General features: G+C 39.8%; 1 protein-coding gene across 5 annotated transcripts in view; it reads left to right on the top strand.

Moving 5' to 3' along the window:
- Positions 1-493: 493 nt before the first annotated feature.
- The window catches only part of GOLIM4 (golgi integral membrane protein 4), a 101,562-nt gene continuing 75,148 nt past the window's right edge, over positions 494-26,907 (top strand). For 3 of the 5 annotated variants that reach the window (XM_051983130.1, XM_051983132.1, XM_051983131.1), the window contains exon 1: positions 494-755. In XM_051983130.1, the coding sequence (XP_051839090.1) occupies positions 569-755 (187 nt within the window). In that variant the 5' untranslated portion in view covers positions 494-568. The remainder of the gene's footprint in view (positions 756-26,907) is intronic. The other 2 variants (XM_051983133.1, XM_051983134.1) reach the window with 1 other exon arrangement.

Raw genomic sequence — 26,907 nt, 5'->3', positions numbered from 1 at the left:
CTCTCACCCTCCTTTAGGTGGCAACAAAGTAGCGCCCGGAGTCCGAGCCGGCCTGTCCGGACCCTGACCTGTGTGCTGCCGGCCAGCCCAGCCCAACCTGCCAGCAACCCGCTTCGGCCGGATCCCGCGGGTGCAGGGAAGCGGCGGTTGGCCGCCCCCTCGGCTCCGCCGGACCAGAGACCGAAGCAGGCTGGGCAGCCGGCACCGAAGCATGCGAAGGGGCCCCGCGCGGGCGACAGCACTCGGGGAGAGCGCACTCAGGAAAAGTTTGCTGCTCCGCCGCTGCCCCAAGGAGTTGGAGTTGGAGCGGTCGCGGCGGTAGCGGTGGCGACGTAGATGGCAGCCCGCCCCTCAGTGCCAGGGGGCTGAAGCGATCGCGCGCCGCTGTGCCTGGGGGTCCTGCGCCGCCTGCGCCTCCTCCCTTCTCTCGGACCCGTGCCCGATGCTGCTTCTGCTGCCGGGTGCTGCAGCCCCCTCCTGCTGCGGCGGCTGCAGCTGTTGAAGCGCTTGGGGCGCAGAAGAGAAGGAGGTGGAGGAGAAGGAGGCTCGGGGGGCCAAAGCGGGGACTATGGGAAACGGGATGTGCTCCCGAAAACAGAAACGGATCTTCCAAACGCTGCTGCTGCTCACCGTGGTGTTCGGCGTCCTCTACGGGGCCATGCTCTACTACGAGCTGCAGAGCCAGCTGCGCAAAGCCGAGGCGGTGGCGCTCAAGTACCAGCAGCACCAGGAGGCCCTCTCCGCCCAGCTACAAGGTACCTGGGGGCCCCGGGGGCGGAGCGGGGCCGGCCTGGGAGGCAGCGAATTTGCGGAATGTACACACACTCTCTCTGTGTGTCTCTGTCTCTCTGTCTCTCTGTCTCTCTCTCTCTCTCTCTCTGCCTCTGTCTTTGACTTTTTCTCTGACTCTGTCTCTCTCTGACTCTGTCTGTCTGTCTGTCTCTCTTTCTGTCTCTGTCTCTTTCTGTCCGGCACAGGAGCACACATCCAGCCCGACCGCCTGCGAGCACAGTCCCCGATCAAATTTTGCCTTTCTGCCTCCGATTTAGGACACAGTCATGGGTGTGTTGGTGACCGAGGCACCGCCTTTGACCTTCAGCATCAATATAACTCACTCTCCTGTCATATCTCCTTGCCCTCTTTTACCTGTTAAGAAATGGGACCATCCCTCCCAGCATTCCTGTATTTCAAGTAGCTTCGGATATTGTCATTGGCAGGTTACTTACAAAGTCCGTCTGTGGGTTCTAATGGGATTTTTGATCTGAAGCTGGAAAGGTCTTTCCTTAAAGATCAAGTTAGTTCAAGCCCCTTATCTTTTTCAAGCCAGAGAGAGTAAGCAGATTTTAAGCAGAGGGTAAGCAGATTTGAGTTTCTGCCCTGGACTTGAGATACTTTGCCCTTTACATTATATCATAAGCAGAGATCTAAAGCTGGCAGGGGTCTGAGAGATTATCTGGCCCAGTAGGGAAACTGAGCTTTAGAGACATGAAGTGGCTTGACCTATGTGAGATTTGGAAGTGGCTCTACCAGGATTTGACTGCTTGGATTGATTAACTTGAAATTCTTGGAGGGGGGAGAAGGGTTCATAATACCATATTATGCTTTCCTAGTTGAATTCCAAGTTTTATCAGTTTAACAAACATTTGTTACTATGATATTGTGGAGTTCCTGGACTTGCAGTCAGGAAGAGCTAGACTAAAATCTTCTTACCTTCCACATTTACCAGCAAGTGACTTAAACTATTTTTAACTTAACTTTAACTTAAACTCAGTTTTTTTTTTTCATCTGTAAATGGGGATGTTGGACTCACATAACCTCTTAATCTCTTCCAGTTCTTTATTTTTAATGCTATGAGATGTTTACTATATTCTGAGTATATGAAGAGCAAAAACAAGCAGTCCCTGCCTGCCCAGTAGGACCTTCCATTCTATCTACTTTGGGGGAATGAGGAGATAACTAGGTATACAGATAGGTAAATACTCCATATATAAAAATTTGAGTTATATACAAATTAAAGAAAAAAAAAACGAACAAGCAGAAGGAGTACTAACATCTGGCCAAGGGGAGTATGTCCCCTTGTTGAAGGTCACCTTTGAGTTGAGCCTTGAAAAGGGAACCTAGTGGTTTGCATGCAGTAGGTGAGGAAGAGGTTGAGTTCTCATTCATAGAAGTGCCCTTTCCAAAAGACTCTGTCTACTCATACCCTCTCAGATAGGATCAGTATTTTCAAGAGTGATGTTAAGGAAATTTGGGGGAGTAGAAAGAGGTCATTGCCACAAAGTTGATGGAAACTGATCTAGCTAGTAGTTGAAATTTTCAAAATGAAGTCCTGATCCCCTGGTCTAAGCAAACAGGGAATCAGCTGTGGATTGTGTCAGTGCAGATGGATTGGAGAAGCTTGGAATGTTCACAGTGTATATGCCAGACGACACTTAATGACTTGTTTACCTTCACTGGTTGCATTTGGTGCATCCCATATGGCTTATTTTCAAAAAATGTTTCTTCTGGACTCAGTGCAATTGATCACTTTTCCAGCCTCAGCAAATACCAATCCCAGCCACACCATAGATTCACTCAGCTTCTATCTATCAATATATCTAATGGAAGTGTCAAAATCACATAAATAATGCATGGATTCAAAATAAACACTATGTATGGTAAATAGTCCTATTGGGAAAGTCATTTAACCTTTGGAGACTTTGAAAGTCTTAAACTATAGTTACTTTTTAGCTGTTTCATATCTAGTGTTACTTAAACTAAGGAGTCTAGAATTTGTCTGGAATCTTTTGAGATAGTGTTTCCTGCAAAATAACTGTCAAATTACCCTTGCATACTCTGGCTATAGCTTGTATGCATCTAGATAATTACGCATTGTTTCCTAATTTGAATGTCTGGGTTGAATTTTCCCTTCTGTTTTTATTTCCAGGATTTCTATAGTATCTGGGCACAGATAGTTTGTTGACTGTAAAGAATTTGTTGACTGAAAATCTGTCTAATATACCTTAAGTATATTGCCTCCCTGGGCAGGGATTGTTTTGGTTAATGTCCTCATCTCCCCTGTCCCAGTTTTCACACCAACTAGTTGCTTAATAAATATTGGCTTGAATCTTATTGAAGATTGTTATGGAGACACATTAAAGCAATGCCTTTAGATCACTTTAGTTCTTTTGGATGCTTTTTCTAATTAATATATATATATATATATAGAGAGAGAGAGGCTGAAGAGAAAATTAAACCCACCCATTTGCCTACGTGTTTGCGATGACCAAATTAGAAGAAAATAAGGTATTTTTTGCAAATAGAAACTTCATAGCTATAGGCACCATCCATCTGTGGGCTCGGCTGGACTCTGAAGAGATCTTGCTTTTTGCATTCTGGCTTTTGACTGGTTTTTCCCCCCCTTTCTTTTTTAACTGGGTGAATTGACCCATGAGTTATTGTTGGTATGAGGGGTGGGGATTTATTAGTCACCAGCTTCTTTCCGGCTTGCTTCCGCATATCAGGTTGCACCAAACTTATCTTAGAAGTCCAACTGGTGCTTTAGAAATAGATTTTCATAAAAGTATAGAAGAGGAAGGAAAGGGGAGGGCTGTAGGTGCTCTTGGATTCCTTGGCTGAGTTCCTCGATCGAGCAAAGTGAGCCCTCTTTCTCCCCCTCTCCTCACCCCATTAAAAATTCTGAACTCAAGTGAGGACACTCATAAGCACTCTTCTGTGGGTTCCTCCTCAACACTCTGGATCTGATTTAGCTTTGAAAGCAAAACCAACCAACCAAGGAGGGACCCCAGTTCCTCCCTCTGCCCAGCTAACTAAATCTCCTTAACAGCTGCTGCCAGAATTTGATGACTGAGCTCTTAATTAATGAATTGGTGCTTTCTTCCTGTTTGCACTATTGGATTTTTGAATATAGATTTGATTTTCTTTCTCATCTTTGTTCCTTCATTTGTGAAGCGAGATAGGGGAACTTAGCATGATGCAGACTGGTATTGGGGGGGATTTGTAGGACAGAAATGGGAGCAGAAGGGGAAGAAATAGATCTTGAAAAAGTTTTGAGTTAGGTGGACTTAAAGCCCAGCCTTTCATTGAATCTGTTATTTCCTCCTGAATTGGGATATTGTAATAGTTACAACAGGGCAATGGAAGCAGCATTGCAAAATTAGGCCAAAGTGTTTGGGTAGCCCATGTGCAGCTAGCTCACTGTTAGCTGCAATTCTGGAACAGTGCTTCTTGTTTATTTTTCATTCGTTTATTTATTTAGATTTGTGAACAACCTGGTTTATGTGTTTTCAGTAGATTATGCCTTGGTTTTTCTCTGCCTCTGTAAAAATGCATTCTGTCAAGAGGAGTCAATAAGGAACTACCCAGGAGGATCCTTGGTGCATAATGCTCTCAAGCTTTTCTGTAGTTTAAATTTAATCTTTCTTTTGTGGTTTGACTAGATGAAGTAAAGGGAGATAATTGTATAAACTCTCTTTTAAAAAATACGGAAAAATTCAGTCTGAAAAAATGGTGCTAGTTTGTTTTTCAGCCAATAGGATTATAGTCAATCCCTTATACACACTGTACTTTTGGAACAAAATTCGATTGGAATCCTATTATAGTGGAAGGAACACTTGGATTTCCAGGCAGATAACCTGGATAGAAATTTGGCCCATCTGCTACTACCTGTGCAATTTTGGACAAATCACGCTATCTCTCTGGGTCTGAGTTTCCTCTTCTGTAAATGAGGAGATTATATGAAGTACTTTCTAAATTCCCAGCTCTGGGTTTGAGTTTTTGTATTTGAGTCTTAGGGCCATTAAAAACCCCATTAGGGGTTTGGTGTATGAAGTAGTAAAAGTCAGAAATTTGGTACTTGAAAAGCAAAGTATCATTGGGAGATTGGGTAAGAGACTTGTAGAGTGGGTTCCCACTAGTCTAAAGATACCTTTAATATAGAATATTCTATTGAACCTCTTTCAGGCACTTAATATATTTGATTTTTGCATTCTAGCAATTTTTTTTTCTAGAAACAGAGTAGCATAATTGAGAGTTTGCATTGGAGATAGGAAGACCTGAATCTAGATCCTGCCTTTGACCCATACTAGCTGTGTGACCTAGATCAAGTTATTTAAGTGTTCTAGATGACTATCTAATACTATATGTTACAGAGAAGGTGCTGAGCTGCATGGATCAAGAATATCTCTTATCTTGGAGTTTCCAATATAAATGACCTAACTCAAGGATCCAGTCTTTATTCTGTTCTTGTCCTTGGCTTTAATTATTTGTATAGGGGGCAGCTAAGGTGATGCAGTGGATAGAGCACCAGCCCTGAATTGAGGAGAACCCGAGTCCAAATCTGGTCTCAGACACTTAAGACTTCCTAGCTGTGTGATCCTGGGCAAATCACTTAACCCCAATTGCCTCAGCAAAAAAAGAAGGAAAGGAAGAAATGGGGAAAAAATATTTGTCTGTGCTTGGAATGTTCTATCTTCATTGTCTCCCATCCATTCTCCATTAGCTCCTTTGAAAGCAGGGACTGTGCCTTCATTACATTTTGTATTTCTCTATGTGCTGAAATAAGAAGCATGTCATGGATGTGTCTGGTAGTAAAATATTCCCCTTCATTACCCATCTCTGCCATAATTTTTGCCTCAAGTGTCCTCAAATGTCTCTATTGTCAATTTCTCCATTACTCATTTATCTAGAAAGCAGTTTTGTTCCCCCTCCCCCGCAAAAAATCTCCTTTTATTTAAACTTTCCCATTTCTGTTAAAAGTACTGACATTTTTCAAGTTAACACTCATGTTTGCACTTTGAGAATTATCTTTGACTTTTTCTTTATTCTCAATCCCCAAATCTAATCAGTTTCTTTTTTTTCATTCTACTTTCACAATATACCATTTCTCCATTCCCTTCTTTCAGTTCACATGGCTAATACATTGATCCATCTTTTATCCAAACTATTTTGATAGCCTCCTAAAAGGTCTCTCTGACACCAATTTCTCCCATCTCCACTTCATCCTTCAAACATCTGCCAAAAAGATATTTCTTTTTCTAAAGGGGCTCAAATTCTACTATCAGTATACCCATTTTAATATTTTTATTAAAGCTTTTTATTTACAAAACATATGCACGAGCAATTTTTCAATACTGACCCTTGCAAAACCTTGTATTCCAAATTTTCTCCTCCTTTCCCCTACCGCTTTCCCCGGATGGCAGGTAAGCCAGGACATGTTGAATATGTTCAAATATATGTTAAATCCAATATATGTCTACATATTTATCAGTTAACTTAGCAAGCAGTTTTGTGATTCGTTTTGTTTTATACTTGTTTTAGATTGTGAGAATGTAGAGAACAGTGTATCTGTCATAGGTGTGATATTAACATATGAATAGATGTTAACATACACAAAAGTTAAAAAGCATGAGAGTATGCCCTACAAATTCAAACGTCATTGCAATAGTATAAGCTTGAGATTCAGGATGAAGGGTGCTTGTTGATAATGGGGAGGGGGGTAGATTATCCAGGGGATCCAAAAGAAGAGGAGGGTTTAGGAGGTCAGGAGCTTTCAGAATTAGAACTGAGGTGGATGGGAATATCCAGGTGTGCCGGGAGAGATGGAGAGTGGGGGTTGGTTTCTGCTTGAGCAGTTATTGACTCTGAGTCAGGGAGATAAAGTGATGTGGCTTCTGGTAAGCATTTTACCTCTTTTCTCCTCTGTCCAACTTCCAACTGTAACTCTGAAAGCAGTAATTAAATCAATATTACCTTTCCTGGCAAGACCTTCTCAGGGAGTTGTCCTATTAATCCAATCACTCTCCTGACTTCCCTCTCTTTATATATCTTTCCCTAGCTACCACTTCCCTAAATTGGTTGCCTTCTCTATCAAAATGTAAGCTGCTTGAGGGCAGGGCCCATCTGGTTTGTTTGTATTTGTTTCCCTAGCTTTTAGCTAAGTGATTGGCACCTAGTAAGCACTGAAGCTTTTTAAAGTGGTGATTTTGATCTCAGGGCTGTCTTCTTGGAGTCACAGCCTAAGATGGCAGTGTCATGAGGCACACTCAGGAGATACCCTATGTGAGGAAAAGGCCCAGGCATCTCATCTTAGGCTCTTTGAGAGCAGAGTTTATTCCAGTCCAATGTAACACTGGGATTCTGGGGTTTAGGACTATGATGGCCTTGAGTCCCCTTCAAAACAGCCTTTTTGATGTACCAGGTACTACACACTGAAATCCAAAGTGGATATGAGGAGCTCTTTGGAACTAGCTCTTGGTATCTCTGGTTTTCAGAGGCCAGGTTTTCTTCTAATTCTGAAATCCTGGCCGTAATGGTCCTCAGTACTCTAAAAGTGTCTGCTTTTCATTTCTTTCCTTTTCCATCCCACCTTGTGTGAACAAGAAACAAAGAGTAGATAGGAGCCCTAAAGTATAAAAATCATAAAGGATCCCGGATGCACTTCTTCCAGATCTGTATCATGCTAATTACCTGCTTGAAAACCCAGTAGTGGCTGTCTTTTCCTTTCCCAAGTCCAGGCTGTTCATCTTATTATCCAAAGCCCTTCGTATTTGGCCCCATATTCCTTGTAACATTTTCCTCTTTGTTCTCTGTTCTAAAGAGAATCTGATTTAATTCTAACTTCATTGAAATCCTAACAATTTGTTACCTTGTCCTTGGCCAAAGTGTTCCTTCCACTTTTTTTATCCAAAGACTGTGACCTTCTTAAGGCTGTGAATCCTAACCCAGACAGTCTAAGACAATACTGAATCCAGTACGAAAATTCAGTAAATACTCATTGGGTTAAATCTGTCCCATGATATTTATCTGTTGGATGTCTATATTGCTACTCCATTCATCAGTACCCATTGCAGCTGTGTTCTCCTGTGAAACCCTCTCAAGAGGCTCCACCCAATATGCTACTGGCCTTTCCCTTGGCCTTTTGTAATTCTGTGGGTACCAGTGCCTCATTCATGTTGCATATCTTTCATCCCTCTGAATCCAGGGTCAGCTCACTTCCTTTCATAATCCTCCCTCTCCTTAGGATCTCACGTGTGGGGCTGAAAACAGACTATAGAGGCCATCTGGTCCAGCCTCTTAAATGTTACAGATGAGAAAAGTGATAATACTGAGATCACACGGGGAATATGTGTCAGAGATGGGATTTGAACCAGAAAAGCTGATTCCAGAATCAGTTGTTTTTCTTTTTTTTTCCTTTTCTTTTTTTCTTTTTTTCTTTCTTTCTTTCTTTCTTTTTTTTTTTTTTGTAACTGAGTGATTTCCTTCTTCTTGCTTGCTTGCAGGTCATTGTGGGTAATATGCTTGCAATACTGTGTTGTAAATATTAGGGCTCCCAAAGCTCTGAGTTACTTCATATTTCCTCTGCAATTTAGATATACTGTTGCTGTTATATAATTATTAAAACTAATAATTCACATTTTTATAGCTTTAAAATTTTTACAATGTTTCACTACTCATTTAATTTCTACTTCAATCCTATGAGGTAAAGGTGCTTTGATTATTCCATTTTATAGATGAAACTGAGTCTTGGGGCAGGGGTGGTAGTGGGTGATGGTAAATGATCTGTCCAGCATGAAGCTGCCAGTGTGTCTAAGGAAGGAATCAGATTCACATCTTAACTGACCACTAGCTTTATCTGCTGGACCATGTTCTAAGAACTCAGCACTGAAAGGGCCAGATTCAGCAGTTGAAGAGATTTGTCTTATTTATCTGTCCTAGCTAAACCACCAATAGATATGAATATATATCATATATATCTATTAAGTATGTGTGTGAATGTATATACCCATATGTATGTACACACAGATATAGTATGTTTACATATGTATTGTTTATAAAAAATATTTAATTTACCTTGAAATATATATTTTGTATAACATCTCATACTTTGCAAAATATAATTATTATTAATATAGTGATAAGCATAATATAACATATTTATAATCATTATAATATATAATTTTATTTAGAAATGAATATTTTTATCTGCTATCTTTATTTTCTTTGCCTCAAGATAAAAACATATGCATTGTATCATCTGATACAGCTTGGTCTCTTAGTGTTAATTTAAGTTCACATAGATTTGTTGTTGGCTTTTATCCTTTTCTAGTCTTTTTTTTTTTTTTGAAGTCTTTTTCATCAGCATCATCAAGACAATTTGAGTGCCAAAAAAGTGCTTACTAGGTCAGGAAGCTCAATCCTCAAAAGCAGCAGACATTTTCTTCAATTTTCTTTAAAACTGGGACCTGAACCCTTCTATTTGGAGCCTCCTTGGAGCATCTTCAGCACACACACACACACACACACACACACACACAAGCAAATTTTATTAGACCTGAAACTAAGTCTCTTGCTTGCCATGCTCTGTGCTCCTGTTAGCAGACAGATCACTCTCCCCCCGCCCCCCATCTTGTCTCAGTTCTGCTGCCTCATTAGGCTCAGCATTAGTCTCCAGTAAAATCCCACACCCTGCATAAAAACAACTCCACTAGACTCTTCTCCTTGGGGGCAGCAGTGTAGGAGGTGGTAGTCCTAAGATTCTCTTACTCTGACTGATAATTTCTAAGATGGTTTCTGTATTGCTCAGAACCAAATAGTCCTTATTTGAGTACTGCTATTTGTGATATTTAATCACTGCTTTGAACTTAGTACTTTGGATTATCCATCTCTTTAAGAAAAGAATGTGCATTGACCCTTACATTTTTTTTTCCTTTGAGGATAAAGAGGGGAGGGATTAGCCACATAGTAGTCCTTCTTATTTTTTTCTCACATGTGCTGAGATAAACTATTTTTTTGGTAAATTTTAATACTTTTCTTTTTCATGACTTTCACTTCCCAGTGACTCCTCCCATAATACTTAAGTATCATCAAACCAAACAAATCAATGTGTTTGTGCCCTATCCCACACCCATGGCCTCCTATCATAAGTTTGCCAAAGGCAGGATTAGTCACTGAATGAACACTCAGTGTTCTGATGGCTTTGTATTCCTTATCTCTCTTGTGGTCACCAGTGTGAATTATTCTCCTCCTTCTACTCTTTTTTTTTTTTTTTTTCCTGTGTCTCCTTCTCCATCATCTGCCCTGAATTCTTTATATTGAGGGTGAACTATTTGCAAAGTATTGTGGGAAGTATACACAAGAAGGATCTTGTGCTTCCCCCAATGTGGCCTAATTGTGGGCCAAGGACTGCTTTAGGGATAGGAATACAAAAATAGATAACATCTGTATCATTTTTAAGGTTTGCAAAATGCTTTACAAATAATAGCTTATGTTATCCTCACACAATCCTAAGAGGTAGATGTCATTATTATCCCTATTTTAACACAGGAAGAAGTTGAGGCTGAAGGTCAGGGGTCATCCAGCTAGTAAATTCCCAATATCATATTCAAACTGGGAGATGTGTATGTCCAAGTCTTCAAGAAGGATGTAATTCCTGTTGCCAGATTTTTACATTGTAATAGCTGTGGATGAAACTATCAAGAGCACTATCCTCTTTTAGACCTTTTCAAAATGATATTTTCTAAACAAAAGGATGAAGATTAGACTCACAGTATTTAATTTAAAAACAGTATTTTTTATTTATATATTTTTAAAATTTTGTTATCTTTTACAAAATTTTACCAAAAACGTATTTTTTTTTCAATAGAAAACAAAACAAATCTCTGAGTTGATGAGGCACTGTACCAACTTGTATTGCTGCAGACTGGAAATGGAACACGCTGCATATCTTTTACACATCAGTTATTGAGGGTAAATTGTAACTGGCTATCTCTGTAATAGAAGTACCTGATATCAAGGCTTTTGCATTTTCTTAAAGCTACTGCTGTGTCTCCAGAGAGCAGGCAGTGCCTGTTTATGTATTCTCTTCAATAATAAGCACGTCAGTACTTGGGAAATATTAGTCAATGATGTTACGATAATGGCTTACTATCCACGGATCTTTACTTCAGCCCAAGGTCTGCTGGGATCTCCTTCTACTGTGCAGCCTTAGCTACTATATGATAGAATAATATTAGCTTTCTCTGTAGCACTGGTTCTTAAGCGGAGGTCTATGAACTTGTATATTTCTTTTAAAATACTTGATAATTTTATTTCAACCTAGTTGGCTTCCCTTGTAATCCTAAGTGGTTTATCTTATGCATTTATAAACCATCTTCTGAGAACAGGAACATAGGTTTCATTAGCCTGGCAAAAGGGTCCAAGATACCAAATGATGAAGTGCATTTACTTTTTAGGAACTTTAGCCCCCAATCAAGAAACACTTGGCTTGTGTGTCATAATACAGTGAGTAAATTGCTGGATTTAGAGTCAGTCTTACTTGGAGTCAGAATAACCAGTCAATTATTCTCTTTGTGCCTCAGTTTTCTCATCTGTGAAGTGGGGGGTTGGCCTTGACAGCTTCTGAGATCCTTTCCTTCCAGTTGGCTGCCTCTGGTTTTTGGCACCACTCTGATTTCTCAAAGTCTCTGCTTACAAAACATCTTTAGGGTGCTCAGACTATGAAAGGTTCTCCATAGTGTCTATATGAAACCTCATTCAGCTTTGAAAAGCTTATCTCTAGAAGGGCAGCTTCAAGTGAGAACATTGCTGCTGTGATTTCTGACCACCTTCTAAGGTGTTAAGGGGTTGTGATCTGTGTGTGGGTTGAGGTGTAACAACTCTTGTGAATCACAGAATTTTAAAGTACTTGTCTTTTTGGATCTAGTTTTGTGATCTATTTGGTATGAGGAAAATTCTAGTGTGATAGCTCTCAATAGCTTCTCTGTGATTTGTAGTTACTGGTCACCTGGATACTGAGAGGTGACTTGTCCAGGACCACAAAGCCAGTATGGGCAAAAGAGAAGACTTGATCCCTTACTCCAAGGCAGACCTCCTCTTGACCATGTCACTTAGTAATACAATAGATGACACTAGCTGTCAGTAGTTATATCTTCTTGTTGTTACTCTACTCTAAGCTAGGCTTGTGACTTCATTTAGTTAAGGAAATTTCCCTCTTCCAGTAGAGATTGGCACCTACTTGGCATCAGATAGGATTCCTGAGGGTTGGCTGAGGGCACCGGGACCCTATAGGGTTTACCTAGGAACAGATATGTAAGGCCAATTTCTAATCCATGGCTTTCTGACTGAACCTCTCAGTGGAAGGTCAGCCATCTGAGATGGACTTTTATTAATGAGGATAAACATTATAACAATTTTTCATTTGTATAAGCTGTTCATTTGTTTTCGATTATGTTCGATTCTTCATTACCCCATTTGGGCTTTTCTTGCCAGAGATACTAAAGTAGTTTGCCATTTCATTCTCCAGTTCATTTTACAGATAAGGAAACTGAGGCAAACAGGATTCAGTGAGTTGCCTAGAGTCACACAATTAGTAAGTGCTTGAGACCAGATTTGAACTTAAGAAGATGTCATCTTGATTTCTAAGCCCAAAGCTCCATCTGCTGTGTTACCTAGCTGTAGTCGTTTATGATCTGTTGACAACCTGGATTTAAATGCAAAATATCCTTTAAGCACTTGATGTTGAAATGATGATAATTTTGTTGGGAATGTCCATGCCAAGGCTGCTCTAGTCCTGTAAGAGTAGCATTGGGCATGTGCCCACCCTACTTGAGAGCAGGAAGTAGAATGATTGTTTTTGACTCTCTCTTTTTAGAATAGCATAATTCTTGACAAAGCAGGTACCACATTTAGCCAAAATTCATGACAAATTATAGTTTAGAATAAACTAGAGACTTTTATTTACCTTTATACATGAAGATATGAGGATTCAGTTAGATAGTAATTTGGTCAGTATCAATGTGGTTTTTGGTTTCAATTGAAATCCCTCTCCTCAACCCAGTAATAAAAACTGTTAAAGTTATAAGTAAACAGTTGAGACTATAGTGTTAATTTTGATAATTGAATAGCAATTGATCATGAGTGACAAAATTCCTCACTGCCACTCTGATCAGTGGGTGATATTTCATTAAGGAGTTTTGTAAAGCAGTGATTTTATGGGAGAGGAAACAGAGACTTGGGTCTAGGTCCACTTCTCTCTGACACTGAATATGGAACCTGGGACAACTTTAATCCTGGAGGCACATTTGAATAGATTAGAAAAATTACATGCAGTCTTAACTAATTTTGATAGGATACCACTGTTTTTAAAAGATTGAGAGCTATTGGTCAAGGAACACGGGTGTTTAACCAATGATCGATGACTTGTGTCTACCCCATGTAGAAAATTTATATCATTCAGTCAATCTATAAAATCAAAATAGAACTTTTGAAATATTAACATCCTCTACCACCTACTTCCTATCCCCCTGGAAAATATTGAGGTTACAATATAATAAATGGAAAAGAATGTGGAACATCAGAAGATGACAGATTAGGAATTGGAAAACTCTGAAGACTCTCTCATTTAAGCCCTCTCCCTTTTTTATTTTTAAAAAAGATGAAGAAACTGAAATCAAGACCCAAAGTAACTTGTTAGTGGCACATAGCCAGCCAGTGTCAAAAGTGAGATTTGAATCCAGGTCTTCTTGATTTTAAATCCAGCAGTTCATCCACTAGGCCATGCTGCTTCAAATTCTGGGTAATTGTGAGTGATGCTATCTGAGGAGCATTGATGGAAGTAGTCTGACCCTACTTTACAAAATGGGCATCTCTGAAAAGCTGAGGACCAAGTCGGAAGGGTCCCTCATGTAATTTCCCATTGCTGTTAATTCTGATTTCCCACCTATCTTTGTATGGAGGATATTGACATCTAGTAAACATTCCAGAAGCAAAGTGTGTTCTGTCTTTGTTTGGGTAGGTGATTCATAGAATGAATGTTAATACATGAGTTCTTTGAGGTTAAGGATTATCTTGTTTTTCCTCTCTATATTCTCAGTGGTCGGTGCAGTTCCCTGTATTTGGGTCACACAGTGAGTAGCATACTGGGCTTGGAGTCAGGAAAATCTGAGTTTGCATCCCTTCTCAGATACACACTAGATAACTGACCCTGGGCAAGCTATTGCTTCTGTTTTCTCATCTATAAAATGGGAATAATAATAGGACCCACCTCCCAGAGTTGTTGTGAATATCAAATGAGATAATCTGTGAAAAGTGCTTTGTATATTTTATAAGTGCTAATTGTTATCTTCATCATTAGTCATTATCATCATCATTATTGAATAAAATAGAATAACATTGAATATTATTGAATAAAATTGACTTTAAAAAAAACTGGCCTTTGAGGTATTTCCCACAATATGGTTTAATCAAATGGGTAGTCACCTTTTTCATTTACTTTTGTAGCTTTAGTTCTTGTGGGGTTGGATAAAGAAAGGGAGCTGGACTTGGATACAGCTTCTAACTAAATCATCTTTTCAGGTGACTTGCTAGCAAGGAAAATGGAGACTTCTTTGGTGTCGATTGTAATCCCTTGGCTGGTGTAGCCAGAATGTTCTGGTGATCTAGAGACCAGCCATCCAGTACTGAGCCATTTCTACCTTAGCTGAGCTGACCATGGGATGCCATGACTCCGGCTATCATAAACCGGCCAACTTGTGTTTGAGTCTCCTGGAGGAGACAATAACAAACTTTTAACATTATTGTCTCCTATTAACTGCTTATGCTCAAAAAGGTGCTACTTTACAGTTGATCTTGCTTATTGTTGTTATTGTTTGTCCTTTGTTCTCTAAGAGGACCATAACATCTGGGAGGTAGGTGGTACCATGACATGCAATTGAACTGGAGGAGGGCTGTGCAAGGTTACCTGCCTCACTTTCCCTCTAGAGCCATCTGGGTCCAATCACCAGACATAGAACAAGATGACTGGAGATGGCTCTGGATGAATTGGAAGACTTTGGCCATTTAAACATCTGGGACGACCTCTGCAGAAGAGCACTTTATATCACTCCTATACCCAAAAAGAGTGGCAATGAAGAATTTTGTCACCCAAATCAATTGCTATTCAATTATCAAAATTAACATTATAGTCTCAATTGTATTTTTATTACTGGGTTAAGGAGAGGGATTTCAATTTAAACCAAAACTTGGAGTTTTCCTTAATTCAGATTTCCCTTCCCCTTTGTTACTTTAAATGAATGAGATCTTCTGAGAAGCTGGCCCGATCCTCTTGATGGAATAAATTCCCCTGTAGAAAAAATTCCTTAGTCCGGAGTTCATGGATAGATTTTAGAGGAATCTGAACTTTGAAAAAAAAAGTTTGTTTTTGATAACTCTTTCCTTTACATCCCTATATATTTTAATTTATGCATTTAAAACCATCATTTAGCCACAAGGTCAGTCCAGACTTCCTCAGACTACCAGATGGGCCCATGGCACAAGAAGGTTAAGGGGTAAGAATCCCTTTCCTGTGGTCATGTTGGGTGCTTTTGAAGCTCTACCTTACTCTCAGTCTAGTGAAGATTCTGAGTAAACAACGTGATCATTTAGGTGCTAACTTATTAATTCTATTAATAATTACAAATATCATTAGTTATAATTATTGATACTCTTATTAATATTGACATTCATCCTTTAGAGACCTGATATTTGCATTGCTTTGAAATTATAGTGTTAGGTTGGGTTTCTAATACTTTTCCTTTTAAGTGTATTTATTTTTGCAAGAGATTTTGGGAAGTGATTAACAAAGTAAAGGCAAAAGCTAGTGGTGAGGAGGTAGGGGTGCCCTGAAACCAGGTAAAGCTCCTTTGAGATGAGAATGTCTGGGGCCTTCCCGTAGGGGTTGTTTGGAGGGCAGACTTCAGGAAAGAAGTATCTCTGGTAGATGATAAAGCCAGAGATGTACTTGATGAGCTAGAAGGCTCCCTCCTGTTTCCTGGAGTTTTGGCTGGCTCACTTGCCACAATGTAGAGTGTAGAGACTCCCTTTTTAAAAATGTATCATACCTAAGTAAAATGTTAGTTTCTTTTATTTGTTTTTCCAGGGGAAACTGATAAAATAAAGACCAGTTCAAAGCTACCAAAAAAAAAAAAAAAAAGCCAGGCAAGTTCATTTTAAGAGATTTAATTCAAATGTAGACTTCTTGAGGGCAGGAAATTTATTGTCCTTATATCATTCCTATACCCAACACATAGAAGATTAACAGGTGCTTATGGATCAATTGCTTCCTTTATTCTGAAATCAAGAATTTATTTTTTAAATCATTAAGAAATGGACTCTATAATATTTTACTCATTTCCTAGGATTGTGGAGCTGGAAGGGTCCTTAAAGACTATCCAGCCCAATTTTCCAATTGAGGAAACTGAGATTAAGATGCATGAAGCAACATTTTCCAAGTTTCTGATGGCAGAGCTGAGAGTGAAACCCAAAGTTCTCATTCCTTCCAAGGTGCCTTCCTCTCCCTTCTCTCCTCCGGCCCCCAACTGCCTCTGGGAGCTACTTTGGATTCAATGATTAGTTTCTTAAGATGGGAGTTGTGATACAGTGGACCAATTTTGTATCAGCTTTGGGCTTTGGAGTCAGAATCATTGATTTGGATTCTGCTGTTTAGTTCCCATAAGACTTCCCCTTTCTAAAACTTAATTTCCTCCCCTGTAAAATGAAGGGGCTGGGTTAGATTTTCTACTATCCCTCCACCTCTACATTTTTTCTCATTCAATAAGTGACTATGGACTCGGGCCCTGGGTCTTCAGGAAGTACTTTTGATTTTAATTGAAGTGAACATTTAAAGCTAAATGCCATCCCATAGAATCTTTATGATTCAGATTTTTAAAATTACATTTGTGTGGGTGGAGTTTTCTATTAAAGGGCTCAGGGAACCTTGGGATACTGCTTTGAGCCTTGGAAACGAGGATTATAAAATGAATGTTTTTGTGTCGCAGCTTTTTTATATAAAATTATAAAGGTTTTGACATTTCTTTAAAAAGGCCTTAATGTGTCTCTTAAACTACTAAAGAAGGAGATGAAATGGTAGAAATTAAGGCCTGACATTAATTATAAGGTCTGGTGAAGGAGGTGGGAAGAGAGAAAAATGGGAAAATAAAATGCCAGTACTTATTAACAGTCACATGCAGGGCTTGGATTTTTTCCCTTTGGTTGCATAATTAGATTTTTTCATGGGAAGTAAAGTAACTTTATACTACCAGGAAGGTAAGTAAAGGTACTGATAACCATTCCCAGGCAATAAGTACATTTTGAATTCTGATAACAAGAAGGCTAATCAAAAATTCTTGGGGACCATAAGCTTGTCCCTCTTTTGTAGGAACTTGAGCTTGGAAATATATTTTTAGAACTAACAGCTTTTTGTTTCTGTGATTCTACCCTGCCCATTGCAGGCTCATTATGAAGATTGCAGTGAATGTGTATTACTGGTCTTGGGTTCATCCCTTTTATTGGATTCTTTTGGCCATGACTTAAAAATTCAATCAAATAGATCTCTGTTATGGGCCTACTGTGTGCCAGGCAGAGCATACTAAGAATAAAGAGTTTTTTTTTTTTTTTTTAAGCCCCTGTCCTTAAGGAGTTTATATTCTAGCCATCAAGCATTTATTAAATGGGTGCTGTACTAGCTGCTTGGGGCATCAGGACACCATTCCATCATTCTCTCCCACCCCTCACCACTTCCCCTGGCCAGTCTGTTGCTGTGGCTTGGCTATTTTGCCTTTTAACATAACCCCATCTTTTCTCACACAGTCACTACCCAGGTAGAGTCTCCATCTTAAATTATTGCATTAGCTTTGTGCCTCAAGTCTTTCCCCTCTATCCCATCCTCCATTCAGCCCCCAAAGTGATTTTTCTAAAGTAGTAGTGTGACCATGGTACCCCTTACCCCACTTAATAAGCTCCAGGGGCTCCTTATCACTTCTGGGATTAAATTACGAATTGCTTGATTTGACATTCAAAGCTAGCCTTCCTTCCCTTTCCAGTCTTTTTACACACACTCTTGGATTGCGGGAGCCTGGTCATTCCATGAACAAGATACTCCATCTCCCCCCCCCCCCCCCCCCCCCCCTTGGCTTTTCTCAGGCTGTCCCCCATGTCTGAAATGATTTTTCTCCTTTTCATTTCTCTTTCTTAGGTCTCAACTAAAATCCTGTCTTCTATAGGAGGCCTTCTTTATTCTAGTGCCTTCCCCTCTTTTATTTACTTCCAGTTATTGATCTCCTGCTCCTATTTGTTGGCTTCTTGAGGGCAGGGTTTATGTTTTGGCTCTGTTTTGGCTCGCCAGCCCTTAGCATGGTCCGGGGCGCATCCCAGGCACTTAATCAATGTTTATTACTCCTATATTTGAGTAGCTAGCGCTTGGCCAAATCATGCTGATCATCTATCTAATAGCCAGCCAGCTGGTGAGAAGCTTCCTCTTCTCATTCACTAGCCTCCAGGCATTTCCTCCCAGGACTGATACTGATCTGTTTTTGTATCTCTCTGGATCTTTATTTACTGTGGAGCTGTAAAGCTTAATGGGGATAGTTAGTAGCCGCTGTTTATGTAGCTTTTGAAGATTTACTGAGCTCTTGCTACAGTATCTTCTGAGCCTTTCCAGAGCATCCTCTGAGTGAGTCCTCTAGGTATTTTAATGGAATCTATATTTTGAAGATGAAGATACTGAGCTATGGGACTTGATCACGCAGCTAGTAAAATGTCAGCAGCAAGATTGGAACCTGGGGCTTCTAACTCCCAGCCCAGAGCCCTTCTGATTAGCTCACAGGGTAAGAAAGATCTATTTGCTTTGAGATGCCCAAGTCACCTCCAAGGACTTCCTTGGCAGGCTTTGGATCTGCTATCCTCATAAATTGGAACGAAATTGAATCAACAGTGCCTCCTTTTTGGATTCTGCCAAAAGTGAAGGAAAACTATTTCCTTATATTAAAAATCTACAGTTCTAGTAAATGGTGTTTACATGTGTTTATTTATGCATTTTATAATAAACCGCTCATTGGGTAAATTGTAGCAAAATCATGCCTTCATTTCTGCTAAGAACTGGTTAGGAATAGTTTTCATATCTAAGTGTGTAGATTTTTGTAGAGATGTTCTTGGTGAGGGGAAAGGTAGGGTCAGGTGAGAAAATTAGTGAACAGCCTGGTTCTTCCACGGTCAGTCATTCAGGGCCCTGGGCCAAAGGAAGCTGACCACCTCTCTCCTTTAGAGAGAGACATGTTTCAAAGATCATCTTTAAAGAGGAGCTAATTATTAGCAGTTAGGACCTTCTTTGTCTCTTGTTTTAATTCCTGAGTTAAAAAAAAAAAAAAGCTTAAATGAAGTCAAATACTTTAAAAATATTTGCAGATTTTGGAACCTGGAAAAGATAAAACTGTTTGCTAATTGCCAAGACTGGAGCTGGGCTGATTCTCCTTATTGCCCTAAGCAATTCCATTAGGTAGAGGTGTCAGCTTGTTTTAATTTTCATCTTAATCATCAACAAACAGGAGGACAAAAAAGAGGATTACATATGAAGCTGTAACTTCTGTTACGGTATAATTTGTTTAAGAAGTATAGATCAAATTTAATGAGGTAAAAAAATTGCTATCTGTATTCCCCTCTGAGCTCTGTTTGCTTTTTTAATCTCTCTCTCTCTCTCTCTCTCTCTCTCTCTTTCTCTGTCTGTCTCTGTTCCCCTCTCTATGTGGCTGTCTCTCTGTTTCTTTTTCTTTCTGTGTGTTTGTCTTTGTGTCTTCTCTCTGTCTGTCTGTCTGTGTATTCCTGTTTCCCTCCCTCTCTCTCTCTTCTCTCTTTCTCTGTTTCTCTGTGTCTCTCTGTCTGTTTCTGTCTCTCTGTTTCTTTGTCTTTTTGTCTTTCTGTCTCTTTCTGTTTCTTTGTCTCTCTGTGTGCCTGTCTTTGTCTCTCTGTCTCTCTCTCCCTGTGTTTTTATCTGTCTCTTTCTCTTTCTGTTTCTGTCTGTCCCACTCTCTATCTCTCTGTTTCACTGTCTCCCTCCTTCTTTCTCTCTGTGTCTATATGTCTATCTATCAAGCTGCCTCTCTGCCTCTGTTTCTCTCTGTGTCTATCTTTGTCTCTCTGTCCGTTTCTGTCTCTGTCTCTTGTTTTTCTCTCTGTCTTTCTCTCTGTCTTCCTCCCCCCCTCCCTCCCCTCTTCTTGCCCATTCTCTCTTCCTCTCTATCTTCTCACTCTCCTCTCACTCTCCTTTTCTGGGAAAGGCATTTTTTTTTCCGCCAGACTTTCGTATCACCTAATCGTTTCATAGATTTTTCAGGCCCAGAGGTAATTCTCAGTGGAGACTTGACCATATCTACTTTCTCTATTGTTCAGTGTCTGGGTCTGTTTTTGGGATTGAAACCCTATGTTAAGCCAAGTCACCAGGAGTAAGAGCTGAGTAAACTGAAACTGCCTCCGAGGAGCTTTTGGGGAATGAATGGCTCTGGATTGCCCAAGTTTAGCAATTTAGAAACTTTCTGTACATTGAGCACCAAGACTGGTTTTGATTTTTCCAGCTTAGAATTTCTGTCATTTCAAAATGTGCTGCATTTTCCTGCTGTCTCTTAAACGTACAAAATGAAAGTTAGTTCTTGTTTCCCCTTTTTCTCATGCAGCTTGAGTCATTATCAATGACTGTCCTTATTAATAATAATTATTATCAATCAATGCCTTTATTAAGCATTTGGGTGCCAGACAGCATCTTTCCTGCAAAGACAAAAATGAAGCAATCTCCCTCCTCCCTCCAAAGGAGCTTATATTCTATCCTGGACACAAGACATCAGATAGGGCTGGGACAATTTGGGCCTAGACAAATGTTCGGCTGATTTTTTAAAATGCATTTTCCTTTCTTCTTCGGGCTGTCATCTGCCCTTTCTTGATTCTGTGATGGGATCTCCTCAGAACAGCCCCTTCAAATTAGCTGCTTCTGATCTACTCTGGCAGAAACAGCAGTGTGACTGCCTGGAGTGGGCCTCCAAGCTAGGGAAGCCCTGTTCCAATCTGATTTTTTATAGATCAGTTCTGTGACTCTGGGCATATCTTCCTGAGTTCTCTGTGCCCGAGGCCCCTCTCTTCTCTGAGACTCTACTTTTCAGAGAAAGCAGTGTTACTCTACCTTGGCAGAAAGTTTTCTTCATTTGGGAGTCTTCTCTAGCAATAAAATCATCCATTCAATCCTCATTTGTAATCTACTGTGGTTTTACAAACCGAATAAAGTTTAGTATAATTTATGCAAAGTAAGAATCACGAGAGCCTGAGGGAAGGCCTCAGTGATTTTTTTGTGAGTAAGTGGCTGTCTTGGCAACTTCCTGCTTAGCTATGTTTGTAGGCTGCCAGTCTTTAATAGGGGATGTGTCTCTAAATTGACTTCTACTTTCCTCTTTTTTTTTTTTTTCTTCTGATATACACTTCTAATTTGGGATGGAATGAAATGAGCATTTATTAAGCACCATTTGTTAAACAGTGCTAGGTCTCATTAGATCCTCATCTCACCTCTGCAAGATAGGTGCTAATTATTATTGACATTTTACAATTGAGGGACCTAAGGATTCATAAGGACTTGCCCAGGATTACAAAGCTGAGAAGGGTCTAAGGTTAGATTTGAACTTGGGTGTTCCTGGCTCCACATCCAGCACTCAGTGCTCTGTGATGTCAACCAGCTGCCTCTATTTTGTTTTTGTGTGACAACATCATGAACTATCCCAGCCTAAGTGAAGTGATAGGACAGCCTGAAGGGGTAGGCTGGAGGCGACATATGCCAGGCAATTAGAGTCACCCCCACCATCTGCTGGTAGCACTTGGACAACTTTTGTTGCTACCGGTAATGAAAAAGATGGGGCTGCTTCTCCATAATAATTTCTTTCCTCGGACATGACAGTGGGAAGGTGGGCAGGAAGCAGTGATTTGGGAGAAACCGGTATTCCTCTCTTTAGTGGATTAGGGTCCCAGGCTGCTTTTGTGAAAGCCGAGGATGGTCAAGGAAAAGAAGGTGGTGATGGTTCTGTTGCCTCAGGTGCCCTTTCACTTCATTCAGGCTGACTCATTTGCCCGGGGTATGGGTTTGGGAGCTTATCAGATTGAATTTTTCCCTAAAATGTGTTCTTAAGAAACAGGGCTCAAAACTAAAAGCCAGAGTTCATCTGGAGTCCTATTTTGTCCCAAGAAAAGGTGCTTCAGCACCTCCAGGTTTATTTTGGTGTAGCGATTGTAGCTTAAGCAGAGATAGCCCTTGAAAGAAGGGAGCCCTGTCATCTCTGGTACCCTGGGTGCCTCTGGCACTCTGATGAAGCTTATGGAGCTCTTTTTCAGAGTACTGCTTTTAAATGCACAAAACAAACATGTAGGATGCCAAGGAAACAATTCCTATTGAAGTGCAGTTATGAAAATATTTAAAAAACAAAAACAAGAATATAAGTGATAAGAGGAGGGAGAGGGGAAGAGAGAACAATATTCAGACACTGAGCTGTGAGCCAGGGAAGACCAGGAAGGCAAATTGCACAGGAGCTAATCCTGGAAAGGCCCCAAGGTTCCCAAGAAGTGCAGGTTAAGGAGACAATCCATTCCGGTCTTGGGGAACAACCTGGGCAAAGGCATATAGGTGGGAAATGGAATGCTGAATTCAGTTTGGCTGGAAGAGAGAGTGGATGAATGTGGAATAAAAGAGTATTCAGCTGCAGCAATATTGAGAAGAGATTTAAATGCCAAGTCTGAGGTTTTGTTTTGTGTTAAAGGCATTAGGGATCCAGTGAGCTTCCCTAAGAGGGGCATTATATGGTTAGAGCTCTAGACACATTACATTAGTACCCATGGGAAAGATAAGTGAGACAGAGGAGCTGCTGGCCACTGGGAGTCAAAATGTCAGCCTGGGATACTCTTCTGATGTGTGAGATGAGGCGAGCCTGGATTACATAGTGTGTGTGTGTGTGTGTGTGTGTGTGTGTGTGTGTGTGTGTGGATAAGTAATATATCAAGAGATGTTTTGGAGGGGAAATTCAACATTTGACAATTTATTGGATACAATGGGTGAAAGAAAAGAAGAGGCAAGAATGTGTGTAAGATAGACTGCAGAGATGGTGATTCCATTGATGGAAATGGGTGAAAAGTTCTAAGTGAGGGATGCTGAATTTGAGATGTTCACAGGACCTCCAAGTGGACATGTCCAGGAGATGGGGATGGAAAGGCTTAGCTCAAGGTGGAGATGAGGACTGGATGTGGAGTTTGGGAAATTATTTCTTTAGAGATTATTTGTGAAGTCGTGATAAGTGGTGAGATCAAAGAGAGAAGAGAGATGTAATGAATAGCCCTCTATGGGTAACCTGACCAAACTATGTTCAGTGGAAGCTATTTCTTAATTAAAAAAAAAAAAAAACCCAAGATGGAGCCCACAAAGACAGTCTTATGAAAAAGCTCCCAGAGTTTGCCCTTCAGTATATATGCTGCTTGTCTACTCAACCCTGTGATTCCCTTAGTACAAAAATAAGCTCCATGGACATTAACATGCTTGTTAAATATAAACTTATTTACCTTCTGGCAAGTTAAGACTTTCTCAGACTAATTGTAAATAATGTGGCTCAACTTGCTGTCTCGTAATGGTTTTCCAAGCAAGATGGTAGAGCAGTGGACTTGCAGTCAGAATGATATGAATGTAAACTTGGTGTCAAACATTTACTCCCTATATGAATTGGCACAAGTCAATGCCTGCCTCAGCTTCATTATCTGTAAAGTGGGCTAATATAGTATTTACCTCCCAGAGTTGCTGTGAGGACCAGATGAGATAATATCTAGTGTTTGTAAAACCTTAACATGCTAAATATTAGCATTAATAATAACAGCAATAACAGTGATAATCCGTGAGTGAGAAGAAGCAGTATCTCCATTTTACTAATAAGGCAACTGAGGCTCAGAACAGTTCATGTTCTCTTCATTTCACTGTTGACTTTTTCTTTCCTCATTTTTCTTGTTTTTCACCAGTGCCAGCTTAGCACCTTTAATCTCCAGTCCTTCGTGTTTCCTCTGTAACATGGGGCTTTTTTAATTGCTGAGTTATTTCTTTACTATAACCTGTAAACATGCTCTGGATTGTAATGTGTGCCTTTTCTCAGCCATTAGTTTCTTTGCTGTTGCTTGTAAACATGTTTTGAACATCCTTTACAATTCCTTCTCCCTCCCCTAGCTCTCCTTCCTTTCTCCCTCCCCAGCCCCATCCTTCAGCTGCCCTTCCCTTTGTCATCCCTCAGCTCTCCTTTCCTTCTCCCTTCCCCTTTTCTTTGCCATCTTGCCTTTATATGCAATCTCCACTTCCATTCCACAATATCCCCACATACATATATCCCCCCACACCCATACTCCTTTGATTTTCATGGTTTCTCATTTTATCCTACTTGCATGTCATTTCTCAGTGTCCTTTGCTTAGTTATCACTTTGGGTTCCTGCTATTATTTCTCTCCTTAATCCTGAGCAGCTTCTTTCCATACCCTCTTCTCTCCCTATCCTTTTTCCTTTAAGGATGATATCAGTCCCCATGGGATCAAAAATCCCCATGCAGATGACTTATCTTGACATATCTGAAATCTCACCTGAATCTTTAGTTCTAGCCCATACCACCAGCTGCCGGGAAGACCCAATTTCCTTGTTAGACACATGGGACTCAATGTGTCCAGAGCACAGTAAAACGAATCCAGATTTCTCTACGGGTGTCATTCATTGCTTTTTCTTTTTCCTTTGTGTTGCCAGCACACAGGGCCATGCATGTAGTAAGTGCCCTATAAATGCTTTGGGGAATGGGCAAAGAAGAGCAAGAATATTTGAATGGTACCAAATTTACTAAATATTTCCATTACAAATCCCATAGCCAATTGACCCAAATCTTGTCTTTCTACATGATAATTCCTAGATAATGTGACAGACTTTAGATACTATGCCAGTCACTACCACAGGATTACCTAATGAGAAAGAAGGTGGTGGAAGGTGGGAAGGGGAGGGGGAGAAAGGATCCTGAATTTTTACTAAGGGGAGACTTTTATTTATCCTTAGAAAATCAAACAGAGATGTCTTAAAGCCCTAGATTATTTAAATCATTGATATTGAGTTTGGAAATATTGTTTGCTACGGTTGTTATTTAATGTGGGTGTGTCTCATAGGTATCCAAGTAGATAGAATATGAATAAAATCCCTGATTCAGAATTAGAAAGATCCCAGGTTCCAGTTCTATGATCAGCTACTTCCTAGTTCTGTGGGCCTGGGCCACATCATCACACCTCTTTGTAGCTAAGTTTTCTTATCTGTACAATGGGGAAAATAACAACATTTGTCTTCCAGGCTTGTTGAGAGGATCCTATGAGAATAATCTATAATAATTGAATTATTATTATCACTTATTATATAATTACTATATGTTATTGAATTATTATTAATCACTGTTATTATTTTATTCTACAAAATTAATATAAAGAAAACAGCCCCAGCAAAAAGACAAAGTCTGGAGAGGAACAGGGAGGCAAGCTGTGGAGTTTCTTCCTTTTCTGTTTTCACAAGGAATACAGAGTATGCTAAAATTAGTGATCTTTTCCCAGCTTTCCAAGAAAGTCTATTCTTCTTAACATTCCCCAGGGAAGAAACTTGTTAAATGTTATGAGACACAGAGGACAACCTTTTTACCTACAGAATAGCAATATATGCTCCATCAGAGGGCAGCAGAAAAAGGAAGAAGGAACACCAGGTCGTGGATTTGCAGGTAAAAGGCCATCAAGTTGTAGCCTCACATTTTACAGCAAAGTCACAGAGTCCCAAAGTAGCCCTAGAATGATTTATCATAATTCAAGAATTCAATCCTGATGCCTCCTCACTGCAATTCTACTTAAAATAAAAACAGTAAACAACCAAAAAAATCTTAGTCCAAAGTTCCAATTCAGATAATGGATATGTGAACGTGATTGTTCATGCTACAAAAGGATTCTTTATTTTGTAAGAACAAATATAACTGAAGGGTGTGTGTGTGTGTGTGTGTGTGTGTTCCCAAATAATGACTGGATTTATTTAGCTTTTTTACAATTTAGCCTTGCCGGACAGCTGGATTTGCTAGGGACCAGAGTGAAGACGAGCTACTTTGGGGAGAATTGAGACTTTATTGTGTATCCTGTTTTGTTTTGTTTTGTTTCTCCCACATCCGCCCTTTTATTTCATATTTATAATTTATAAGGCTTTTGCGTTTTTGTTGTAGTTACAGACATTGTGGGTGAATGCCTGAGTAGTTTGGCAGAGAGCCAACCAAAATGTTTACTGGGAATAAAAAAAAAAAAAGATAGACTTTTCTTTTTTTTCCTTTTTTAAAATAAAGCTTTTTATTTTCAAAATATATGCATAGATGGTTTTCAACATTTACCCTTGCAAAACCTTGTGTTCTACTTTTTTTCTCCCTCCCTTTCCTTCACCCCCTTTGCCTAGATGGCAAGTAGCAATTATATGTTTAAACATGTACAATTCTTCTACACAGCTTTCCACAATTATCATGATGCACAAGAAAAGTCAAGTAAAAAAATAAAAAAAAATGAGAAAAAAAAAACAAAATACAAGCAAACAACAACAAAAAAGTGAAAATATTATGTTGTGATCCACATTTTAGTTCCCTCAGTTCTCTCTCTGGGTACAGATGGTTCTCTTCTTCACAAGATCACTGGAATTGGCCTGAATCACCTCGCTATTGAAAAGAGCTACATCCATTAGAATTGATCATCCTGTTGCTGTGTACAGTGTTCACTTGGTTCTATTCCCTTTACTTTGTATTAGTTCATGTAAGTTTCTCCAGACCTTTTTGAAATCATCCTGCTGATCATTTCTTACAGAACAATAATAGTCTATAACATTCATATACCACAATTTATTCAGCCATTCTCCAGCTGATGAGTGTCCACTCAGTTTCCATTTCCTTGCTACTACAAAGTGGACTCCTACAAATACTTTTGCACATTTGGGTCCTTGTCCCCTTTTTTTATGATCTCTTTGGGGATACTAGTCCAATAGATATATGGCTGGATCAAGGGGTATGCA

The sequence above is a fragment of the Antechinus flavipes genome, chromosome 3 (assembly GCF_016432865.1).
Source record: "Antechinus flavipes isolate AdamAnt ecotype Samford, QLD, Australia chromosome 3, AdamAnt_v2, whole genome shotgun sequence".
Classification (NCBI taxonomy): Eukaryota; Metazoa; Chordata; class Mammalia; order Dasyuromorphia; family Dasyuridae; genus Antechinus; species Antechinus flavipes.
Note: the sequence above shows the minus strand (reverse complement) of the source record. Positions and strands in the feature narration are given on the sequence as shown.